General features: G+C 44.2%; 1 protein-coding gene and 2 long non-coding RNA genes across 3 annotated transcripts; 2 read left to right on the forward strand and 1 right to left on the reverse strand.

Annotated features, from left to right (window-relative positions):
• The first annotated feature begins 241 nt into the window (after positions 1–241).
• Positions 242–2515, forward strand: LOC136569820 (uncharacterized). Its single transcript, XR_010785460.1, has 3 exons — positions 242–368; positions 599–702; positions 2285–2515. It is a non-coding gene; the product is annotated as an uncharacterized lncRNA (long non-coding RNA).
• A 473-nt stretch (positions 2516–2988) lies between these two features.
• LOC136569823 (uncharacterized) lies at positions 2989–4046 on the forward strand. Its single transcript, XR_010785462.1, has 3 exons — positions 2989–3080; positions 3260–3343; positions 3932–4046. It is a non-coding gene; the product is annotated as an uncharacterized lncRNA (long non-coding RNA).
• Positions 4047–9927: 5881 nt separating this feature from the next.
• LOC136569828 (kelch-like protein 8) lies at positions 9928–14057 on the reverse strand. The gene is made up of 4 exons (XM_066570190.1): positions 13950–14057; positions 12178–12346; positions 11521–11669; positions 9928–10526 (listed from the first exon to the last, which is right to left on the reverse strand). The coding sequence occupies exons 1-4, from the start codon at positions 14009–14011 to the stop codon at positions 10517–10519; spliced, it is 390 nt and encodes a 129-aa protein (XP_066426287.1). The 5' UTR covers positions 14012–14057; the 3' UTR covers positions 9928–10516.
• Between the last annotated feature and the right edge of the window lie 5012 nt (positions 14058–19069).

The following is a 19069-nucleotide window of genomic DNA, read 5'->3' on the forward strand; positions in this document are numbered from 1 at the left end:
TCTGGAAGGCAGAGAGGGAGCCTGGTCTTTTGCAGGTCACAGGCCAGTCTCGCAAGGACCAGCCCAACGTCAAGGAAACAATGAAGCCAAAAGCCACCAACAAAAAAGACCTGAAGCCGACACTTCAGAAGCCCTCTGAGAAGAAGGTCTCCCACCGAGCCAACGCCAAAGGCTTTTTGGAGCCCAGGCTCCTGAGACGTGCTCAGGAATGTGATGACCTCATGCCCAGTGGCCACAGGCCTAAGGATTTGTGCATGGAGAAAGTGCCCTTGCCTCCTGGGGACAAGAAATTGTTCTTGCCTGCAAGGGAGGCAGACTTGAAGAGGAAAGCCATGAGGAGTCCTGAGGAGTCCCCTGGAAAGAAGAAGGTGAGAGGGGCTGGGGGAAGTGGGTTTGGACAATGACCAAGGTGGTGTTTGAAAAACCCATGTGGAGTTCCCGATTCATAGGTTGGCAGTAGAGCCATGGTGCTTCTCCAGTGTGTTATTTTTAATGTTTTCAACCAGAATCTATCAAACTGAGCTGTATTGGTCTGTACTTTACGTGAACTTTCAAGACCTGAGTGGATTTTTCTCCCTGTTTTTATTCTTCCTGCTAGAGGGAAGACAAGGGGGACACTCCCAGGAAGAAAAAGGAATGAGACAAAAAATTCCCAACAAAATAATTTCAGCTTTCAGCAAACAAAGGCTCCAATAAGCTGAAGTGAGTATGCAGTGATGGGATGTCAGAAAGATGTGTAAATCTAAGTCTCTCTTCAGAAGGGTAGGATGAAGAACTGTATCTCCTGTCCAGACATTCAAGAGTTTGCTTCTAACACGGTGTGCCTTCTGCAGCTACAACTGCTGCAGATTGAGCTTTACGTGCTGGAAGCTATTGTTGGTTGGGGGTTTATGTATAAATTATGAATGGGACGGGATTGTTGTGGAACATGTCTTAAGTTGTTTATTTTTTAGCATTAGTCTTATTACATGGCTGTGACAATGAGAAGATGTTAGTAGCTTACATTTTTGGTAGCAAAGAACTTAATGTTACAACTTGCTTTAAAAGTTTTTTGACCAATCACACAAAGCAAAAGCATATTGACAGTAGTTTTATCTAACTACTATAAGTATTTTTTGTCAAAACAATGTTTGCTTATTTTGAATGCAATACCTGTTTGTAAGCTTTAAAACACAAGGCACAGAGCCCTATTATTGAGCTTAGGACTTGTTAATATCTTGCTAGATATACTTTTCTGTAGCTCAGGGAGTTATTCTAGAGAAGTGTTAATATACAGACTATTGTTTTATTTTTCCTTATTTTTCTACTTCTAATATAATCTTTCTGTTGATAAATCTTACGGCCATTGCTTAGCTCTGATTGTAGTTTTGTTGTCTCTGAGGTTTGCTTTTTGTAACTTTCCTAAAACTCTCTGATTTTAAGAATTTCCACAGAAGCTACCAGTGCAGAAAGCAGCTCTGAAGGTGTAGGTGGGTAAGGGTAGGGACCCTTCCCCTTCTGACATTCTCTGAAAGCACAGAGGTGTCGAGGCTGATGATTGGCTGGGGGAAGGGATGTTCCAATTGCATTAGGAATGGAAGAGCTTTAGTTCTGGAATTCCTCCCTTTTCCTCCGGGAAAGCGAGCAGCTGTCTTAGTCATGTGCTGGCTTTTGGAGTGGGAAGGGAAGGAAGTAGTTTTGGGCAGAGAGGACTCTGGATCACGTCAGGGATGGTGCTGTGCTCTGTGTCCAATTGTCCTGGTGCAGCATCAGCTGAGCCAAGGCAGAGCAGCTGGAGAGTATGTGTGCAGTGAGTAGGGACCAAAGCATGGGAAAAGTCAGTGCTGAAAGAGGTGAGAGGACTGTCCCACTCACAGCAGAGTCAGGCAAGAAGTGCAGCCTTACGCCTGAGCCTTCTCACTGGGTTTAGCTTAATTTCCTGCTCTTCTGATGCTGCAGTGAGCTGGGATTCACTGCTTGGTGTGTTCTTGGAAACTTTGCGAAGCTGACTAAAAATGGTGGAAATGAGCAGTGGTGAAACAAAGTTGAGAGCTATTTGGTGCTGCTTCTTGTTGCCAGAATTCCATGGACATCCTGATTTCAGATGATCAGAGATGTGCTAGGCCACTCTGTTATTGACTGTGAAAGTCTCTGCCAATTCAAACTCCCTCTTATTTGAAGCCTCTCAGCTTTGAAAATGTTGCCTTGTTGAGACAATGGCATGAATGGCAGGATGTGGCCAAGCTTTTAAGAAATGCCTACATTATATGTACATCACAGTCATGAATTTGCCTCTCTTGTCCAGAGAATCAGAAGATTCATTCCAAACTGAGAGGAAAAATGCGCTGCTGCTGCCACTGCTGGCCATGACTGATGCATAACGTGCACCAAGTTTGACCCAAATGAGACAATGACCCAAAAGAGACCCAGAACTGAGACTGACGACCCGGACCTGCCTGACATGGATAACCCTGCCAGAAACCAGGATCCTTTGTTTGCCGGCACAGGAAAGTGGAGGAAGACCACAAGGAGCAATCCCAGGGCATCGACATTGGTATCCAGGAGAGCTGGCGGGAGTATTCCTGCAACCCACGCATGCTGAGTGATTCACTTCAGAATCATCCGCTCAGGTAAGTGACCATTTCTGACTGTAAGCAACTGCAAATAAAATTAGTGTATTTATAAAAAGGAGTGTGTTTATAAAAAGAAATTGTGGTTTACTTAAAAACAACCTGTGGGTGTGACCGCAACCTGAGCCTAAAGTTTTATATCATTGAGAAAAAATGTTGCATTTATGGGTTAAAAAATTAGATTTTACTGGCTCTTTGTATGAATTTGGCTGTTTACTGACGGCTCAGGGTATAGGGTCTAGGATGTTTGGGCAGGGGGGGCAAGGGCTGTGTGTTAGGCCACACACTATTATGTGTGTTAGGCCAGACTGTGCACAGTGTATTAGCTGCCTTCTAACTACTTGCTTTTTCCCAATAATTTTCCTGCTTCCAGGCCTCACTGCACTCCCAGCCACTGAGAAGGGAAACCTGCTGTTGAATTTCTCTGTGCTTGGGAAAAGTTTATTGGTACAAAGCACTCTGAGCTGCCAGGTGAGAAGCCATTTCAATTATTGGAGGGATTGCTGGGAAAGAAGGCCAGAGGGGGAGAGCCCGGTGCATAGACCACGCCAGGGAGAAATGAACATTTTCTCTGGAGATTTAGGAAAACCTGGCTTTGGAATTGCTTTAGGCATCTCTCTCTGATCAGCTTTCTCTCTGTGGTTTTTCAGGGATTGGCAGGGGATGAGAAGAATCCTCTTCCAGTGTTTTCTCTGCCACATGAAGACAAGACAAGAAGACCTGAAGTTAGAACAGTAAGTGTTTGTTTTACAGCCCTGCCTGTAGTTTCTGAAGACACCAGACAGGGTTGGCCCTGCAGCCACCCTGACTTCTACTTCCTGATGAGCACTTCTTCTGGGAGCAAAGAGAGAGGGAGGGATGGGGGAGAGCTGCCCTGTCAGGGAAGCACTTGCTAAGTCGCTTGGCTACAACTAAACAGCACTTGAATTTTGGACTCCTTGCTGGGTCTTTAATCAGTATTGGCCAACAGAAATTCCTAGAGCTGCTGATACTTTAGTCATTACAAGTGTTGCATTGTCCTGTGGTGCAAGCTGTAACCTGTCATTTTCCATAAAACACCAAGTTTTGTGGGCTTCTCTGGGCAAAGGGATGCATTGCCACGATCTGCTGGCAAACTTGCAAAAGCAAATAAACATGATGTGCCTGGCTGAGTGGCTGGAAGGCTGTAAAAATTCTCTCCAGAAAGAGGCAGCTGCTGAAAGTCAAAAAGTTTTGCAGGTCCTCTTGGAGTAAAGTCACTCCAGTCATTGATTGTGTTCTGCCAGGTGTGCTTGTTGGATTAATTCAACCAAATATTTTCTCTTTCCCTCCTTTTGTTCCAGAGTTTTCTGCCAAACAAAGCCAAGTGACATGACCAAGAGCTGGCCTGACCTCATACACAGAATGAGACAGAATTTACAGTGACCTTGATTGAGTCAATCAAGTACCTTGATTGAGTCTCCTGGATGTAAATAGTTCCAAGTTTTCTGTTCCATTGGAACCTTACAGAGTTTTGTTTTGGTTTTATTGTTCAATGCAAAGCACCTGCTTTTTTTAGTTAGTTGGTTTTGTTTTAAATAAAGTTGTAAGTTCTTTTGGTTACTTTTGGAAAGCTTGTGGTTTTTGAAGGTAATGCTTTTCTACCCTGCAAAAGAAGGGATGGGGGGGGTGATACTTGCCTATGAAATGACCTAGTGCAATGAATTGTCGGAATGGGCCCATGTCATGATGGTCTATAAATGTCTCTATTATGAATAACTAACAGGACAATTGTCACACCTATTGCTGCCAAAGAAATCTGCACTCAGACTGTGTTACTAAGGGTCTTGCTCAGTTTCAGCCTTGTCAGAGCCAAGTTTGGGTGGCAAAATGACACCCGGAGTGTGGCTGGAAACAGCTCTGTCTGTCTCCTGTGCTGGAGGGATAGGACTGATGGGGAGGATTCCTCCTTGGGCTGCTTTTTGGCATTTGGGTTGGTGGAGATACAAAACTGCAACGGGTCCTTGGGATTGCTTGGACATTGTTGTGAGTCTGAGAGGTTCCAGGGAAAGGAATCTCTTCTGACAAAGGAGGGAATAAGTGGCTGAATGTGGAACATAAGGCAAATTTTGTATTTGGGTATTTGCCTGCCAAGCACCGGTGGTCTCAGTGAGTGCCCAAGAGCGGAATTTGGTACCAAAGTAGGGTGTGCTTCCTGTGGGAGAGGACTCAGGCTCCCTCTCAGCCACACCCTAGGATAGGCCCAGTGACTTAGAAACCTGTCAAGGGAACCCAAAAGGGAAAATGAGCTGTTTGCAAGCACTTCTCCCTTGCCACGCTAACAGTGGAGGCAGCATCTACAGCACCAGTGTGTTCAGTTCACACCCTTCTCTACCCAAAGATTTCCTGGGAATTATTCTTGCAGTATGGCTCAAGGAGTTATTTTTTCAGAGAAATCACACTTCTGTGAAAAAAAAAGAAAAGCCTAAAACCCTTCAAGTTTTTCAGTCACCTTTCAGTTGACTTTGATGGGCTTTGGATCAATGTTATTTATACAAGATATTTAGAATCAAGTTCAAAAACTGTTAAAGAAGAAATTTTACTTGCACAAGTAGTTTCATTGTGCCTCAAACACAGGTGAGGACGTTCCTTTTTACAGTCACATTCCCCCATCTACCCGCTCAAGTCACTGTATTGCAATATGAAAGCAAATTATTGGTAATGGTCATAAGACAGTCAATAAAACACAGATGCTTGATATCAGTGAGAGATTCTGGAATCTTGATTTATCACCATGCTAGTCCAGTGTGTTGACACCCTTGTCTACACAAAGATTTCCTGGTGTGTGACAGCAGCATCCTGCCATCCTCACATCCAATGGTGTCTGCCTTAGCCCTCTGCTGCTGTCACATGCCTTCCCTATCTCTGACAGACCGGTGTGAATGTGGAGAGAAGGATGGTATCCCAAAATAACTGTGATTGCAAGAAAGAATTATCTCCCTTTTCCACATTATTTTATGATGTAGGAGCAGGTCTGCAAAGATTTAGCAGTACCCCCTTTGTAAAATGCCTGTTTGTGGGTTTGAGGCTCAAGAAAATGAACAATAAATTCCAGCAAACTGCCTACATTTCCAAATGGGGTTTCTGCAGAAAGTGCTCCTGCCTGGAGTCATTCTGCCTTCTGGCCCTGCAGGACCACCAGGATTAAGGCTGGGTCCTTCTGCATCTTCAAGGGATTGGCCTTTTATGTTCACTCTATTAAAATTCTGAGTGCATTTCAGGGATAAGCTGCTCTAATGGGTGGAAGGAAGGTCCATATTCCCCCCTCCCCATTTTACCTATCAAACCTTATTTATTCCTCGTCCCTGGAGTTGTCCCTGCCCATAGCAGGAGGCTTGGAACTAAACCATCTTTAAGGTCCCTTTTAACCCATGCCATTCTATGATTCTATGAAATAACAGAAAATTTTAAAAAATCCATTGTATTTCAACCTTGAGCCAGGTCAGGGGCCTGCAATAGGTTAGGAAAGATGCTCATTGTTTTCCCTTGGGGCTATTCTAGGACATGAACAAGATGACTGTTTGTTCTGGTTTGAAAGCAAAACCAGTGAGAGACTCCAAGTCAGAAACACAATTTATTAGAAAAAGGGAAAACACCCAAAATACATGCAATAACACAAAAGAAAAACCACTGTCACAGTCAGAATACAACCTGACACCCTGCTAGTTAGGGTGGTGGTAGCAGTGCAGATGAAATGGTCTTGTTGAAGTGGAGTTCCCATAGAAAAGATCTGGTGGCTCATGTCCTCTGGAAACCAGTGGGTAAGTGTTTGTTCTTTCCTCTGCATGGGCACAGCAGATGAAATGACAAACACTTTTCTTTTTAATTTAATTAGAATAAAAAGGGTGAAATGTAGCCATGATATTTTCTGAAAAATCCTTTCCTTAGGATTTTTCGTCCTGAGAAGCTGAGAGGCCTCAGGAACAAAATGTAAACAATGGATATCTGCTGCTGTGGAATGCAACAGGTGCATCTGTGATTGGTCTCATGCAGTTGTTTCTAATTAATGGCCAATCACAGTCAGCTGTCTTGGACTCTCTGTCCCAGCCACAAGCCTTTGTTATTCATTCTTTCTTTTGCTAGTCTTAGCTGGCCCTCTGATGAAATCCCTTCTTCTATTCTTTTAGTATAGTTTTAATATAATATATATAAAATAATAAATCGAGCCTTCTGAAACATGGAGTCAGATCCTCGTCTCTTCCCTCATCCTCGGACCCCTGTGACCACTGTCACACAGCCAGTGTTCAAACAGGAGGGAAGTCTGCAGTCTTTCTGATAGGAGTGGACACATGTATTTGGTTTATATTTAAAAAAAAACAAGTATGATATGCTTTGCCTTATAAAACTTTCTGTTCTGAGTATTTTAGCAGGATATCAAATGCAAAGAGTTTTGCTGTCTGAATGGCTCTATTAGGAATGAAATTCCATAGGGAAAGAGGAGTATTAAATAGTATTTGAAGCTAGGATAGTATAACCACATGGACCACAATCCCCTTTGAACATAAATAAATAAGGTGTGGGGGGTAGGGCCTTCTAGCACTGCGTGGCTGCTCTGTCCCTCAGCATGGAATGGAGGGGATATTCTTTTGTCATCACGGTGCCTTTGCCAGGACAGGTGTCAAATCACAACAGCTTTATGTGCAGGTAGGTCACTGCAGTTTGTCACCACAGTAATCCTGTATTTTTATTTCTTTGTCATCACTATACTTTGTTATACTTTGTCATCATTAGCACACTTCCAGCAATAGCGATTCTAAAACCAGTTCTGTACAAAATGTATTTAGCTGTGGTGCCATCCAAGATTAACAGTGTGGGACACTGTTCAGGGAACAGGCTGTTCCTTACAAACCTGCTTTGCAATTATCTTGCCAGTCCTTAGGGATACACCTCCAGAGCCCTGAACAAGAGTGTTGGGGCGGGGGTGTATATCGAAATACAAATGAGATGCCTGTTTTAGGATCCTGTTCAGAGCTAGTACCATGTGACTTCCAGCTCTTCCCACATGGCAGAGAATCCCAGAGCTTTTGCTGTTACCCGATTTCCCTGCTGCTTCTCCCTTTGGTCCCTGGCAGGTGATGTGCTCAGTGTGGTTCACACGCATGTGTCACCCACACGCATGTGTGCACCCACGGGTGCCACACTTTCCTACCAAGGAGAGAAATGCATCAGCTGGAAACCTGCACTGCCAGGCTACCTGGTTTCACAGCACAGTGGTTTTGGTTTAGAAGGGGGCCTGGCCTGCAGCAGGGGCCGCCTGGCCCAGCCACTGTTACCTCTTTGCCAACGAGAAAAGAAAGAGATTTCCCATGATTTTTCATTTTTTCACACGAGTGTTCACAGAGGTGTATCAGCTCTCTCTTTACATCACTTCCGTGAGTGCCTCCCATGCAAAACCACTACACACAGTCAGGGCCATTTGGTAAACTCAGGCTTTATGTTAGCCAGGACATCCATTTGGTCCCAGAGGGGGAACCTTTATCCCTCCTTTTCACACGTCAGAGTCAGGTCAAGAGCCACAAGGGTAACCACATCCTTGTGAGGAGGGCAGCAGGGTGGTGCAGCCCATGGCGGTAATGCAGGATTCTCTCTGCTAACAGAAGCTTCCTGTTGAGAAATATTGACTGCAGAAACCAAAAATACTCAATGCTGTAATGTTTCTCAGCACCAGTATGCTCCAGACACACAACAAATGAGGTGCTTTGAAGTACAAATGTTTTATTGCAATATTTCATTATTTACAGTACCATTCCCTTTGTCTCTGGGTGCAAAAAGTACGCCAAAGTGCAAAGCTATTTTGGGCAGGAAAGCCAAATGATGGTAACTTAGCAGAAGAACACGACTGTGCCTCCTCACCCTGGCTGTCCTGCTTCTTCCAGGTCCTGAATACAGAGAAGTTTGCTGCTCTCCCTGGGCATTGGGAACAACCTGGTAATTGTGAAACTTTGGTCACGAAGGATTGTCAGTTGTTGGTCTGTTCAAGGTGATGCAGGAACAGGAATCTGCAGTCTTTCCTGCAGGACTTCACTCGGGATTCAGGGTTTGTAATGGTGTAACAAGACATCTTTGTATGCAGGGCTGTTATGTTGCTATCTCAATTTTTGATGGAAGTACTGGTTTGTTCCCAATTATCTTTCTTGCTGACTCTCTTTGATTCATTTAAGGTTTTGAGGTTATTTATCTGCTCCCTTAAAAGAGCAAGAAACTCAAAAATGTTACCAGAGTTGCTACTGGATACTGAAATCAGTCGAGTCTTCCAGCGTTGCACTTAAAAAGTTTTACAGAATACCACAAATTTTATTATGCATTTCCATTTGCTATAAAAATGGTGATTCAAAACGCCACTGAAGCCTACATTTTTACACACTATCATCTCAAACTAGGACAAATTATACCAGTTACTTCAGGATCTCTCAACAGAAACTCTCCTTTGGAAAGGGGGTAGTAACTACAAATTTTATGGAAGACTAGAGAATGGCAGTATTCCAGTGGCTAAACTCGGGTCAAGAATCTTTCCAGCTTTCTAACAAGTTTATTAGCTTGAGAAAGTACTTTGAAAGACAGTTTTCAGACAGAATCCCTGCAATTTCCACTGCTGCCAGCATTCCCTTTGGAGATAAGTGGTGAACTTCTCTGCCTCAGTTATCTCAGGGTACATCAGAGATGTCGTTACCTCTAAAACTAGAGACACCTTCTGTTACAAAGCTCTTGTACAACTGGGAAACATTTAAGACTCCATTCCAGAAAATAAGTTAAATGAAATGGCACTCGAGTCCTCCAGAGAACATGTAGCAGGGCTACTGGGGGAAGCTCAGCAGCAGTAGCTGCTGCTGCTCTCCTTACCACATGCCTGATTTACAGCTAATATTGAGTCCTTGCAACAGCTGCCTCAAATGATTTTGAAATTGTAGCTTCTCAAAAATGGGATGATTGCCGTTCTTGGCAGGTTTCTTCTTGTGGGTCACACTTTTATTCCATGTTTTCACAGGCTTTTCTGTATCACTATTGATAGAAAGCCACCAAAAGCTTTACAGTTGCAGAAAATACCATTTTCACAAAGAAAATGTACTGGATTTTTTTCCTTAACCTACCATACAAAACACAGTATTTAGAAGCTCTGTGGTGCCTCCCTTGTAGCATTCCTTTGGAATTTGGAGGAGGCGGCAGAGCTCACATGCAATCTACAACGTTGCTGGATCCCTGGCCCACATCCCGGATCTGGCTGCTGAGACAGGAGCACACGGCCACGCCCGCCCCTGCCCTGCAGTGTGACACTGAGCCCACCAGCTCCTACCTGCAGGAGAAAAAGAACAGTAAGTTCCTGCCCTTTCTGAGCAACCTGAAAGTATTTTCTGTGCCTGAAATTCTATTACACTGCCTAGCTCTTCACTCTGCACAAAAGTGCACCCCATTTAGTGCAAAATCAGACTGAAACAAGTAGAAGAATATCGATTGTTACTGAATGAAAGGGCGACAAGAAGGATTAGAGAGGAGCAGAGGAGGAGGAGGAGGTGCTTAAATATTTACAAGATTGCCCTAGTGATATAAGCAGCAGTCCTGCATTGATAGCCATGGATATGACTCAATTATTACCAGGAAACAACAGCTAGGCTTCTCCTGCACACTGCTTCTATGCTGCTATGTTTTTATACAGGCAGATTTCCTTGTCTTATTAGGACAAACAAAACATTTGAAATTACCTGTTCACTATGGGATCAAATGCTTCCACTGTATTCAGGTACACGTTGCCATTATGACCTCCAACTGCAAAAATTTTTCCCATCAGTGTTGCTATGCCAACACCACCCCTTGGAGTTGTGAGCTCTGCCACGTATTCCCATTTGTTACAGCGTGGGTCAAACCGCTCCACTGAGCTCAGGGGTGAGTTGTCATCAAACCCACCTGCAAACAACCATCACAGGGTCAGTTTTTGGCACTCCTGGTGCAGGGAATATCCAAGACTGGCATTATCAGGTATTCTCAGCATTTCGGGGTCCTGTCCAGCACTCTCCTTACCAGAACTTTACAAGCTCCTAAAAATTAATCCAACAGCTCACCCTCTTCTCAGTGTTCAAGCATCACCTGAGCAATAACTTTCTTCTACTCAAATTGCAAGGATTCCAATTTTATTATTTTTCCCTCCAAATACATCGTATTTATAATGAAACAGCTTCCCAATTGGAAGAGAAAGAAACCTAACACCAGTAAAAGAATGGTCTCAAACTTATTTTACTTTATGCAAAACACTCCAGCAGTGTTCTCAAATTACAACATTGTCAAATATTTGAGCAGGGGAAAAAATTCATATAAGACTAAGTGATGCATTCCTCTTGCTGGGGAAACTGTCAGAGGAGCATTTTGTTCAAATTCTATTTAAGCACTTACAATAATACACAAGTCAGAGCTTTTTAAACTATCACTGTGGCACACCTACTTGTCATCTTCCTCTCTTAGGAAAGCAGGTAAATACAAGCTAGCACACAAGACAAGAAGCTGTGGAATAAGTGCAAAAAAAGCTACTGTTGTCTACACTCAGATCACAACTGGAGTTATGTTTGAAAGCACATGAACTTAAGAATCGTTTCCTAAAAGAAAACTCAAGAATAGTGAGTCTTGAGAGGATTTTCTAAAAAGATGTATTGTCCTGAACAGATCAGCCCTCCTGAAATGTGGGTTAGGAGCTGCTTTTCATTTCCTTGCTAACGTACCTTCGTTTAAGCATGACCTGGTTGTGCTTGCATTCTTCTCCTGCCCAAGAACACCAAGTACAGGTCAGCTCTATCTGTTCCCGGTTCCTCTAGCAACAACAGCCTCTTCCAAAGCCAAGCACTTGGCAGCAGCAGCAGCAGCAGCAGCAGCACTACAAAATGCCACATCCCTACTCACCACAACATACAAGCAGCCGTGGAGCTCACTGACACCGTTCCCAGCCCTTCGCTGGCCCATCTCTTTTACTTCTATCCACTTATCCAGGTGGGGATCATATTTCTCCACACTGGAAAGAGATGCTACACCATCATTGCCACCCACGGCGTAGACATGGTTCTGGAAAACAGTTGTACAAAGATTATTCGTGATGTAGTTGCCTTTACTCAGCTTTTCATAAGCAGTGTTAAAATTATATGAAAATGTGGTATATCCATTTCATTTGAGAATTCCAACAACAGGTTTAATTATCTAACATAAATTCTATCTCTTCCAATGAAAGAAGTGCAACAGTTTTGTAGTGTTGCAGCTATTTTTCAGAGCATGGGGGGATTAAAGTAGAGCATGCATTTGGTACCTTTAAACATAATGACCATGGCAATCCAGTCAGCTGAGCGAGATAGGAAGCACTATCCATATCATTAGAACAGTACTCCTCCCAGTACCTCAAATACTGTTGAAACAGTTCAATTTGCTATGGGTATTATCTTAAGTATCCTCACATTTTGCACAAGATTTTGATGACTAGAAGTGCTCAGACCCACCAGCTGCATTTTGTTTCAGGCCTTGTGTTCTGCCTTGTGAAGGCAGCTTTGAAAAGCAGGTGGGCTCCCCAGCAGTGACTCACCACCAGGGCTACGGAGCCGACGCCTCCCCGGGGAGTGTTCATGGAAGCCACGGTGCTCCAGCGATCTGAGTCGATGTCATAGCGCTCCACGTCACTGAAGCACGTGTTGTCATCCAAGCCCCCAATGGCATAAATGGGGCCGCCCAGGGACGCCAGCGCGATGCCTCTCCTAGGAAACCACAGCAGCAACACCTCAGTGCAAGTCCTTAACCAGAGGGAGCCACACAGCAAGTGCTACGGTACAGGAATGGCACCTGTTTCAAACGAGGGGGAAAAGATTAATGGAAATTTTAAAAGTGACGTTTATAGAAAATCATGTTGCTGGCCCGCTGCACACATGTGTCCTTCTCACTGAATGTCACCTCTAAGGCCAAGTCCTCTGCTCACATATTTGGATACATGACAATGTCTTAGATAAGATTTCTCTATTTTATTAAATCTGAAGATGAACCAAAACCTGCTGTAGCTGGCTGCTACCATTTGAGAATGATTGGGGGTGATACTAATACATATTAAAAGGCAAACCTGTGCTGGATATTAAATAGCTGAACTCTATCAAGATTTAATTGTGGTTTCTTCCATTCTGGTGTTTTTTAATTGAGTGTTAAAATGGTTGTCAGATTTGTTTCTAATAAATGACTAATATTAGAGTACAATCAGTATTATAAAATTGAAAGTAGGTCTAGAATAAAAGCATTAAGTTTCTGCTTTAACCACCAAGTGAGGTGAACTACCATGTTACTGACAACACTGTTGTCTCATTAAAGAGGGAAGGTTGAGGCACGAGCAAGGGAGGCACAATCCTTCTACAGACCAAACACTGTGGCAATATCCTGGCCTTACCTTTTGCCTCAGCAGGTAACACAGACACGACTTCATGGTGGCATTTTTCTCCACTAAGTATTCCAAGACTTCCATGAATAGGAGGAGTGGAGCTGGGAGGTGGCCAAGGCACAGCAGCCCTTTCATTTACCTGGGTACTCAGTAATAAATGTCACAGAAATCTAGGGCTGATTGTTGCTGAGATTATGCCCTGGGGGTGGAGGCAGGATGGAAGAAGTAGAGCAAGCCACTTCTAGGAGTCTGGGTCTTCTACTTTAACTAGGTCACAGCTACAAATAGCTTTCAGACTTAAGCCATACTTATTATTTCACTTTTACTTGCACGTGATGCTTTGAAAAACAACAAACAACACAACAGAATGCAGAATTAGGGACACTGATTTAAATAACAGCAGAAAAAAAATACAGATCTGTGAGTCCAGTAACTCCTTATAAGAAACTTAAATGTCAAGACAAATAAAGTCCTCAATCTGACTTTCAGATTGTGTGTTTCTGGTCTTTTGTACGAAAAACATAGGCAGCTATTTTTTCCTGCTGTAGCATTTAACTTTTTTCATTTTCACTATGAAGTATTTCACTTCTCATGTTATGCTGGCAGTTATCTCACTCATTCCTAAAAAGAGCAAAAATCGCACAGAACCAGTTCATCAGTTCCAAGTTGTTTACTGGGCACGGCAGAAAGGCCCTGGATAACAACAGAATGTAAGCACAGCTGGAGTAGATGTCCCTGGTCCAGAAGCTAGCTCCTCCAAAAAAAGAACAGAAGGGTGATACATTCATAGCATAAAGCTCCAAAATAGGGGAAAGAAATTCCTAGAAATAGAACAGTTTGGAAGCACCAAAAAAAAGCAGGACAGACAGGATGTTTTTCAACATCAGCAAGAAATGGTAGACCACAGACTACGACTTGGGAGTGTGGGACATATATACCTCTTTGTGTTCATTGATGCCTTCATCATCCACTTGTTTGTGAGAGGGTAAAATACTTCCATGCTTCCTAAGTGTTCATTTCCATCATGTCCACCTACTGCGTAGACTTTACCTGAACACAGAGACATCTTTTAAAACAGAGATTGCTTGGCAACGTTTTCATTTATATAATATCCCTGCCTATGTGGAGACAAGGAGGTCAAATAAAGGTTGAAGTTTTAAAATGTTTTCAGTATCAGAGTTTTATATGCTATATTTATAACCAGGAATCTATTCCAATGAGAACATCTATACAAAGCTTGAGATTATGTAAACAAAAAACCGTCCCATAATTGAAGTAGTGCAGGTCAAATCAGTCTGGACACATGTACCAGTCTCTCCAGATTTTATATGAAGAAAAATTATCTCTGTTCTGCTGCAGCAACAGAGGGGCTGCTAAGTACAAGAGAAAGCTGCATTATTGGTGCAAAGCTGCTCTGGACTGCACAGATCTGTTTTCAGAAGATGGAGACCCAAAAATGAAGGTCTGCTCCTGGAAGAGTTATGGTCTTAGTAACTTTCTAGGATGGATTTAAGTAGGAAGGGAGCTAGTAGGAGTACTAGCAAATTCTGGGTGACTGCTGTGTAAGGCAATTTCTTTATAAATGGATTTTAAAAAATCACCTAGTTAAGGCCAGAAGCTATATACAGTTCAGTTGGGCTGGGAGGAACCTTTAAAGGTCACCTAGTCCAGCCCCTCTGCAATAAGCAGGGACATTTTCATTTTCAGATTGCTTATAGCAATCTGAAAATGACCTGGAGCAGTCTGACCTGGAGCATTTCCAGAGATGGGACATTTACCACCTCTCTGGGTAACCTGTTCCAGGTTTTCACCAACCTCACTGTAAAAAACTTCTGCTTGATAGCTAGTTTAAATCTATGCTCTCTTAGTTTAAAACCATTACCTCTTGTCCTATTAAAACAGGCCCCACTAAAAAGACTGTAAAGTACAGAAAGGCCACAATAAGGTCTCTTCCCAAGTCCAAACAGCCCAACTCTGTCAGTTCACAATAACCAAAAGCATCAGTCTCTTTACATGGTTATGCCAATGGGAAGATGCCAGCAGCTCATGTCCCTGACAGCAGACAAGAACTCAGTGTTACAACACAAAAGTTTTTTGACCAATCACACAAAGCAAAAACATATTGGCAGTAGTTCTATCCAATCACTATAGGCACAGACACCTTTGGTTAAAACAATGCTTATTTTGAATAAAAGACCTGCTTGTAAGCCTTAAAATACAATGCACAGAGCTCTATTATTAAGCTTAGAACTTCCTAATACCTTGCTAGATATACTTTTCTGTAGCTTAGGGAGTATTCTAGATAGATGGTAATACACAGGCCATAGTTCTATTTGTCCGTACTTTTCTACTTCTTTTATCATTTTTCTGCTGACAAATCTTACGGCTACTGCTTAGCTCCAATCACAGCTCTGCTGTCTCTGAGGCCTGCCTTTTGAAGCTTTCCCAAAACTCTCTGATTTTAAGAATTCCCCCAGGGGATGTGGCAGGAAGCTCTTGGCAAAGCTGCTCAGCCCTTCTGAGCCTGGGAGCCACAGCTGCCCTCAGGCTGCCGGGGAGAGCAGCAGCAGCCTCCTGCAGGTGCCTCCCAAGCCTCCTTTGCTCCTGGCTGAACATGCCCAGCTCCCTCAGCAGCCCTTCACCAGCTCCAGTGCCATCTCTGGACATGCCCCAGCCTCATAGTGTGGTCCCAAACCCGAGCCCAGGATTCCAGATGCACCCTCAGCAGTGCTGAGTACGGGGACGTTGGTCCTAAATCATGGAATATTCTGAGCTGGAGGGGATAAATGAGGATGGATCCTAAAGTATGCCAAAAAGTTCTCACAGTAATGTTCAAATGTTGGGAGCAGCACAAGAAAGGAAGAGATTTTTGATATCAGAGCATCAAACAACCTGAATTAATCAAATTAAATGAAGAAACAGGTTACGATGGAATAAACATAATTTATTCATATATTGCTTTCCATAATTTTAAAACTTGGCTTTATGCGATTGGTTTTTAGCATTTGTCACTTTCCTTTTCTTGACTAGAAATGAAATAGTTCATTTAAAAATAACACCAAGATGTACCCATCCTTGGCAATAATGAAGGCCATCAATAATGGCGGTAATGCCTCTGGGATAAAAAAGTCAAGGTAAAAAAAAAAAAAGATGACCCCAGATTGGAGCCAGAGAAGACACCACGGTGCCAAGAGGGAGTCCACCCTGGGGAGAGCCCGTGTGCTGCTGCCTGGCAGGCCTGGGTTCCCATGGTGCAGCAGGGGCTGCAGGCAGGTTCCAGCAGGGTTCCATGCCCTCTGACCCCCCCATGGCACCTGGATACTGCCTGGGACATTCCGTTGTTGCCCGGGCTCTGCCAACTGTCCTTGGGCAGTGCTCCGCAGAGTGCAGCAGCACAGAGCGAGCACAGCTCCACACAGGGAGCATTGCTTGGCCTCAAAGCCTGTTCGCAGCGCATTTACTGCCACTCGGGAGCCATCCATCGCCCACAAGCCTGGTGGCTTGTGCCAGGTAATTCTGTGCTTTGCTGCCATGGGGCCAACAGGCCAGCCATGGCTGTCTCTGCTGCATTCCAGCACTGAGCACCAACAGGAACACCTTCAAACCCAGGCTCTTGCTCCTGCCTCTGCAAGCTGACAGCAGTTTGCTGGGAAAGAGTCACTGACCGGGGAAATTGCCTTTAAAGCCTTCTTTATGCAACCATTTAGCATTATTATTCCCCAGCTTGCAGTGGGACAAATCCCTTTCAAGGGGAGAGGGCAAGGTTGCAGGAGGGCTTGCTGCTGATGCAGCTTGAATTTTAAGTGTCTCTGAAGAGCAGAAGAGCCAGGCAATCCCTGGGAAAGGAGGCTGACATGGGAAGCTCAAAGGCCCCCGGGTTCTGCCCCATGTGCTGCCAAAAGGTGCCAGCACTGAGAAGGAGAGGCTTAAGGGCAGACCCGGCAGATGTGTGGCAGGGGGAGCTCTAGGCTTTTCCTGGGCAGTGCCTGCAGCAGGTGCCCCAGCTGGGGCCTGGGATTGCCCCGTTGGAAGTGGGAGCAGCTGCTGGAGGCTGCTCTTACAGTTGAACTGTCACAGCCAGGGACTCCAGAGGGAGGTTGCAAAGTCCATGTGGAAACACTCACATCCCAACATGAAGCCAAAGCTATTTATTTATATTTTTTCCAGTTTTAAGGCTCAAGGCTATTATAATTACAGTGGCCTTGTCTATATCTGTATTTGTATATCATATGTATATAAGAACAATGGCCACCAGAATATTTGAATCATTCAAGGATAGGTTGGACAAGTCTTTGAGAAACCTGATCTAGTGAAAGGCGTCCCTGCCCATGGCAGAGGAGTGGAACAAGGTGAAATCTTAGGCCCCTTCCAACCTAAAACATTCTATTAAGTTTACAAGCAGCTTCCAAGCTTCCTTGTTTCATTAGAACACCTCTTTGCCTGTGGCTGGATGGAGAAGGCAGAAAGAAGAGCAATCAAATATGTCCTGCTATGGGATGCAGAAATGAGCCTGGCCAAAAGAAGTGCTGTCAAAAGCTTGTAAGAATTCCCATCAGAGTCACTGGGGTGCCTGCTTTCCTCTCCACAGCGAGGAAAGTTTCTGTTCAGAAGCACAGCTTGGTTGCAAGAGCATTTGTGCCCTTTGCCAATAGCGTCAGGTTAATGCCGCCTGCACAACCTCAAATCCATGGAGCTCCAATGTGGCTGAAAACCTGGCCTTGTCAAGGGCATTTGACTGTTCAGTGGAATCTAGATTTCCTGCTGGCCACCTGTGTGCTTTGTGGCCATCTTAAGGATAAACTGGTGACAGAGCAGGCCTCCCAGCCATGCTGTTTATTCTCAAGTGGGTGTGCATGTCTCTCTACACAAGCTTTGTCAATACCAGGTCCACTCAACAGAAGTTGGAAAGAAGTTGGAATGACTTCTCCCTGTATGCGCTTGCTAATTCTCCCACCTTCATTTTTCTTTAAATTCAAGTGGGCACCTTGTTCTTTTAAGGCAGTTGGTTTCCCAGCCAACATTTTGGTTTTCATGATGGTGAGGAGGCAAAGATGCAGTGTTGCTTCCAGATGTGTCCTCTGAGCTTAGTGTGAGTGTCTATTCTTAGGCTTCCCAGCTGCATGGGGAGGTGGGGGTTTGACAGGATTCCCATCTGTAATGGCCTGTGTCTCTCTGTGGCTTGCAGAATGGTTCCCTGCTGGTCCCTTCCCTGGTGTTAAAGCCATGGGCCTAGAGCTCAGCTGCTTCACCTCTTCCCCCAAGTGTCTGTGCTCTTGTTTCACACCAGTTGTCCTTAGTGGGGTGATTCAGAAGACTTCACAGGATGCTCCTGCAGCCTCCTCCCCAGTGAGAAATCGGCTCCCTCTAGAGTGTGAGATGCTGCAAGTGAATGTCAGAAATTTAAATGTAAATGTTTTCAGTCCTTTTTCTGCATTTTTGAGATCTTGCATTTCAAGACTCCTTCTTGCATCTGCTGAGAGAATATTGTTACCTTTTCATATAGAATTGTCTTTTTATGGTTTTTACCCTCCATTTCTTTCCTTCCTCTTTCCACAAGTGCTGCCATTTCGTTGTCTACGGGCAGGGTTCTTAGGGCGCTTTTGTTCTGAAAATTGAAGTAAATTTCCTGGAGCCTGTAGCAGTGGCCTGGTTTCTTGTGCTCTTGGCCAAATCTGGAGTTAAGTGCTGACTTGAAATGCAGCAACACTGCTGGGGGAAGGGGAAAATGGATCTTTTGGTTCTCCCATTCTCTCTCTACGTGTGTTTGGATGGTTTATGTTTGGGAGCACTGGAATGACTCCCAGTCGGGCGCTCCAGGTTCTAAGTGAAGCAAGTCCCTGGAGATCTTGACCTCCCGTCTAGGCACGAACTTGTGCAGATAATCACTCCTGGTGATTATCTGTTTGTTCTCTTCCAGACAAGGTGACTCTCTGGAAGAGAGTGACTCAAACTGAGGCTTCATAATGGAACCGACGGACAACCAGAACCGTGACAATAGGTAGGAAATCATTTGAAGTAATCTTGGTTTCCCAGATGCTGTGATGAATGTTGTGATGGT

The sequence above is a fragment of the Molothrus aeneus genome, unplaced genomic scaffold (assembly GCF_037042795.1).
Source record: "Molothrus aeneus isolate 106 unplaced genomic scaffold, BPBGC_Maene_1.0 scaffold_264, whole genome shotgun sequence".
NCBI lineage: Eukaryota > Metazoa > Chordata > Aves > Passeriformes > Icteridae > Molothrus > Molothrus aeneus.

Bases quoted from the DNA above. Each gene is read 5' to 3' on its own strand.
- LOC136569828 (XM_066570190.1), bottom strand. From the start codon at position 14,011: ATGGAAGTATTTTACCCTCTCACAAACAAGTGGATGATGAAGGCATCA. The intron at 12,347-13,949 runs GTATATATGTCC...GTGGTTTCCTAG, and splicing joins GCATCAATGAACACAAAGAG to GAGAGGCATCGCGCTGGCGT. The intron at 11,670-12,177 runs GTGAGTCACTGC...ACTGTTTTCCAG, and splicing joins TCGGCTCCGTAGCCCTGGTG to AACCATGTCTACGCCGTGGG.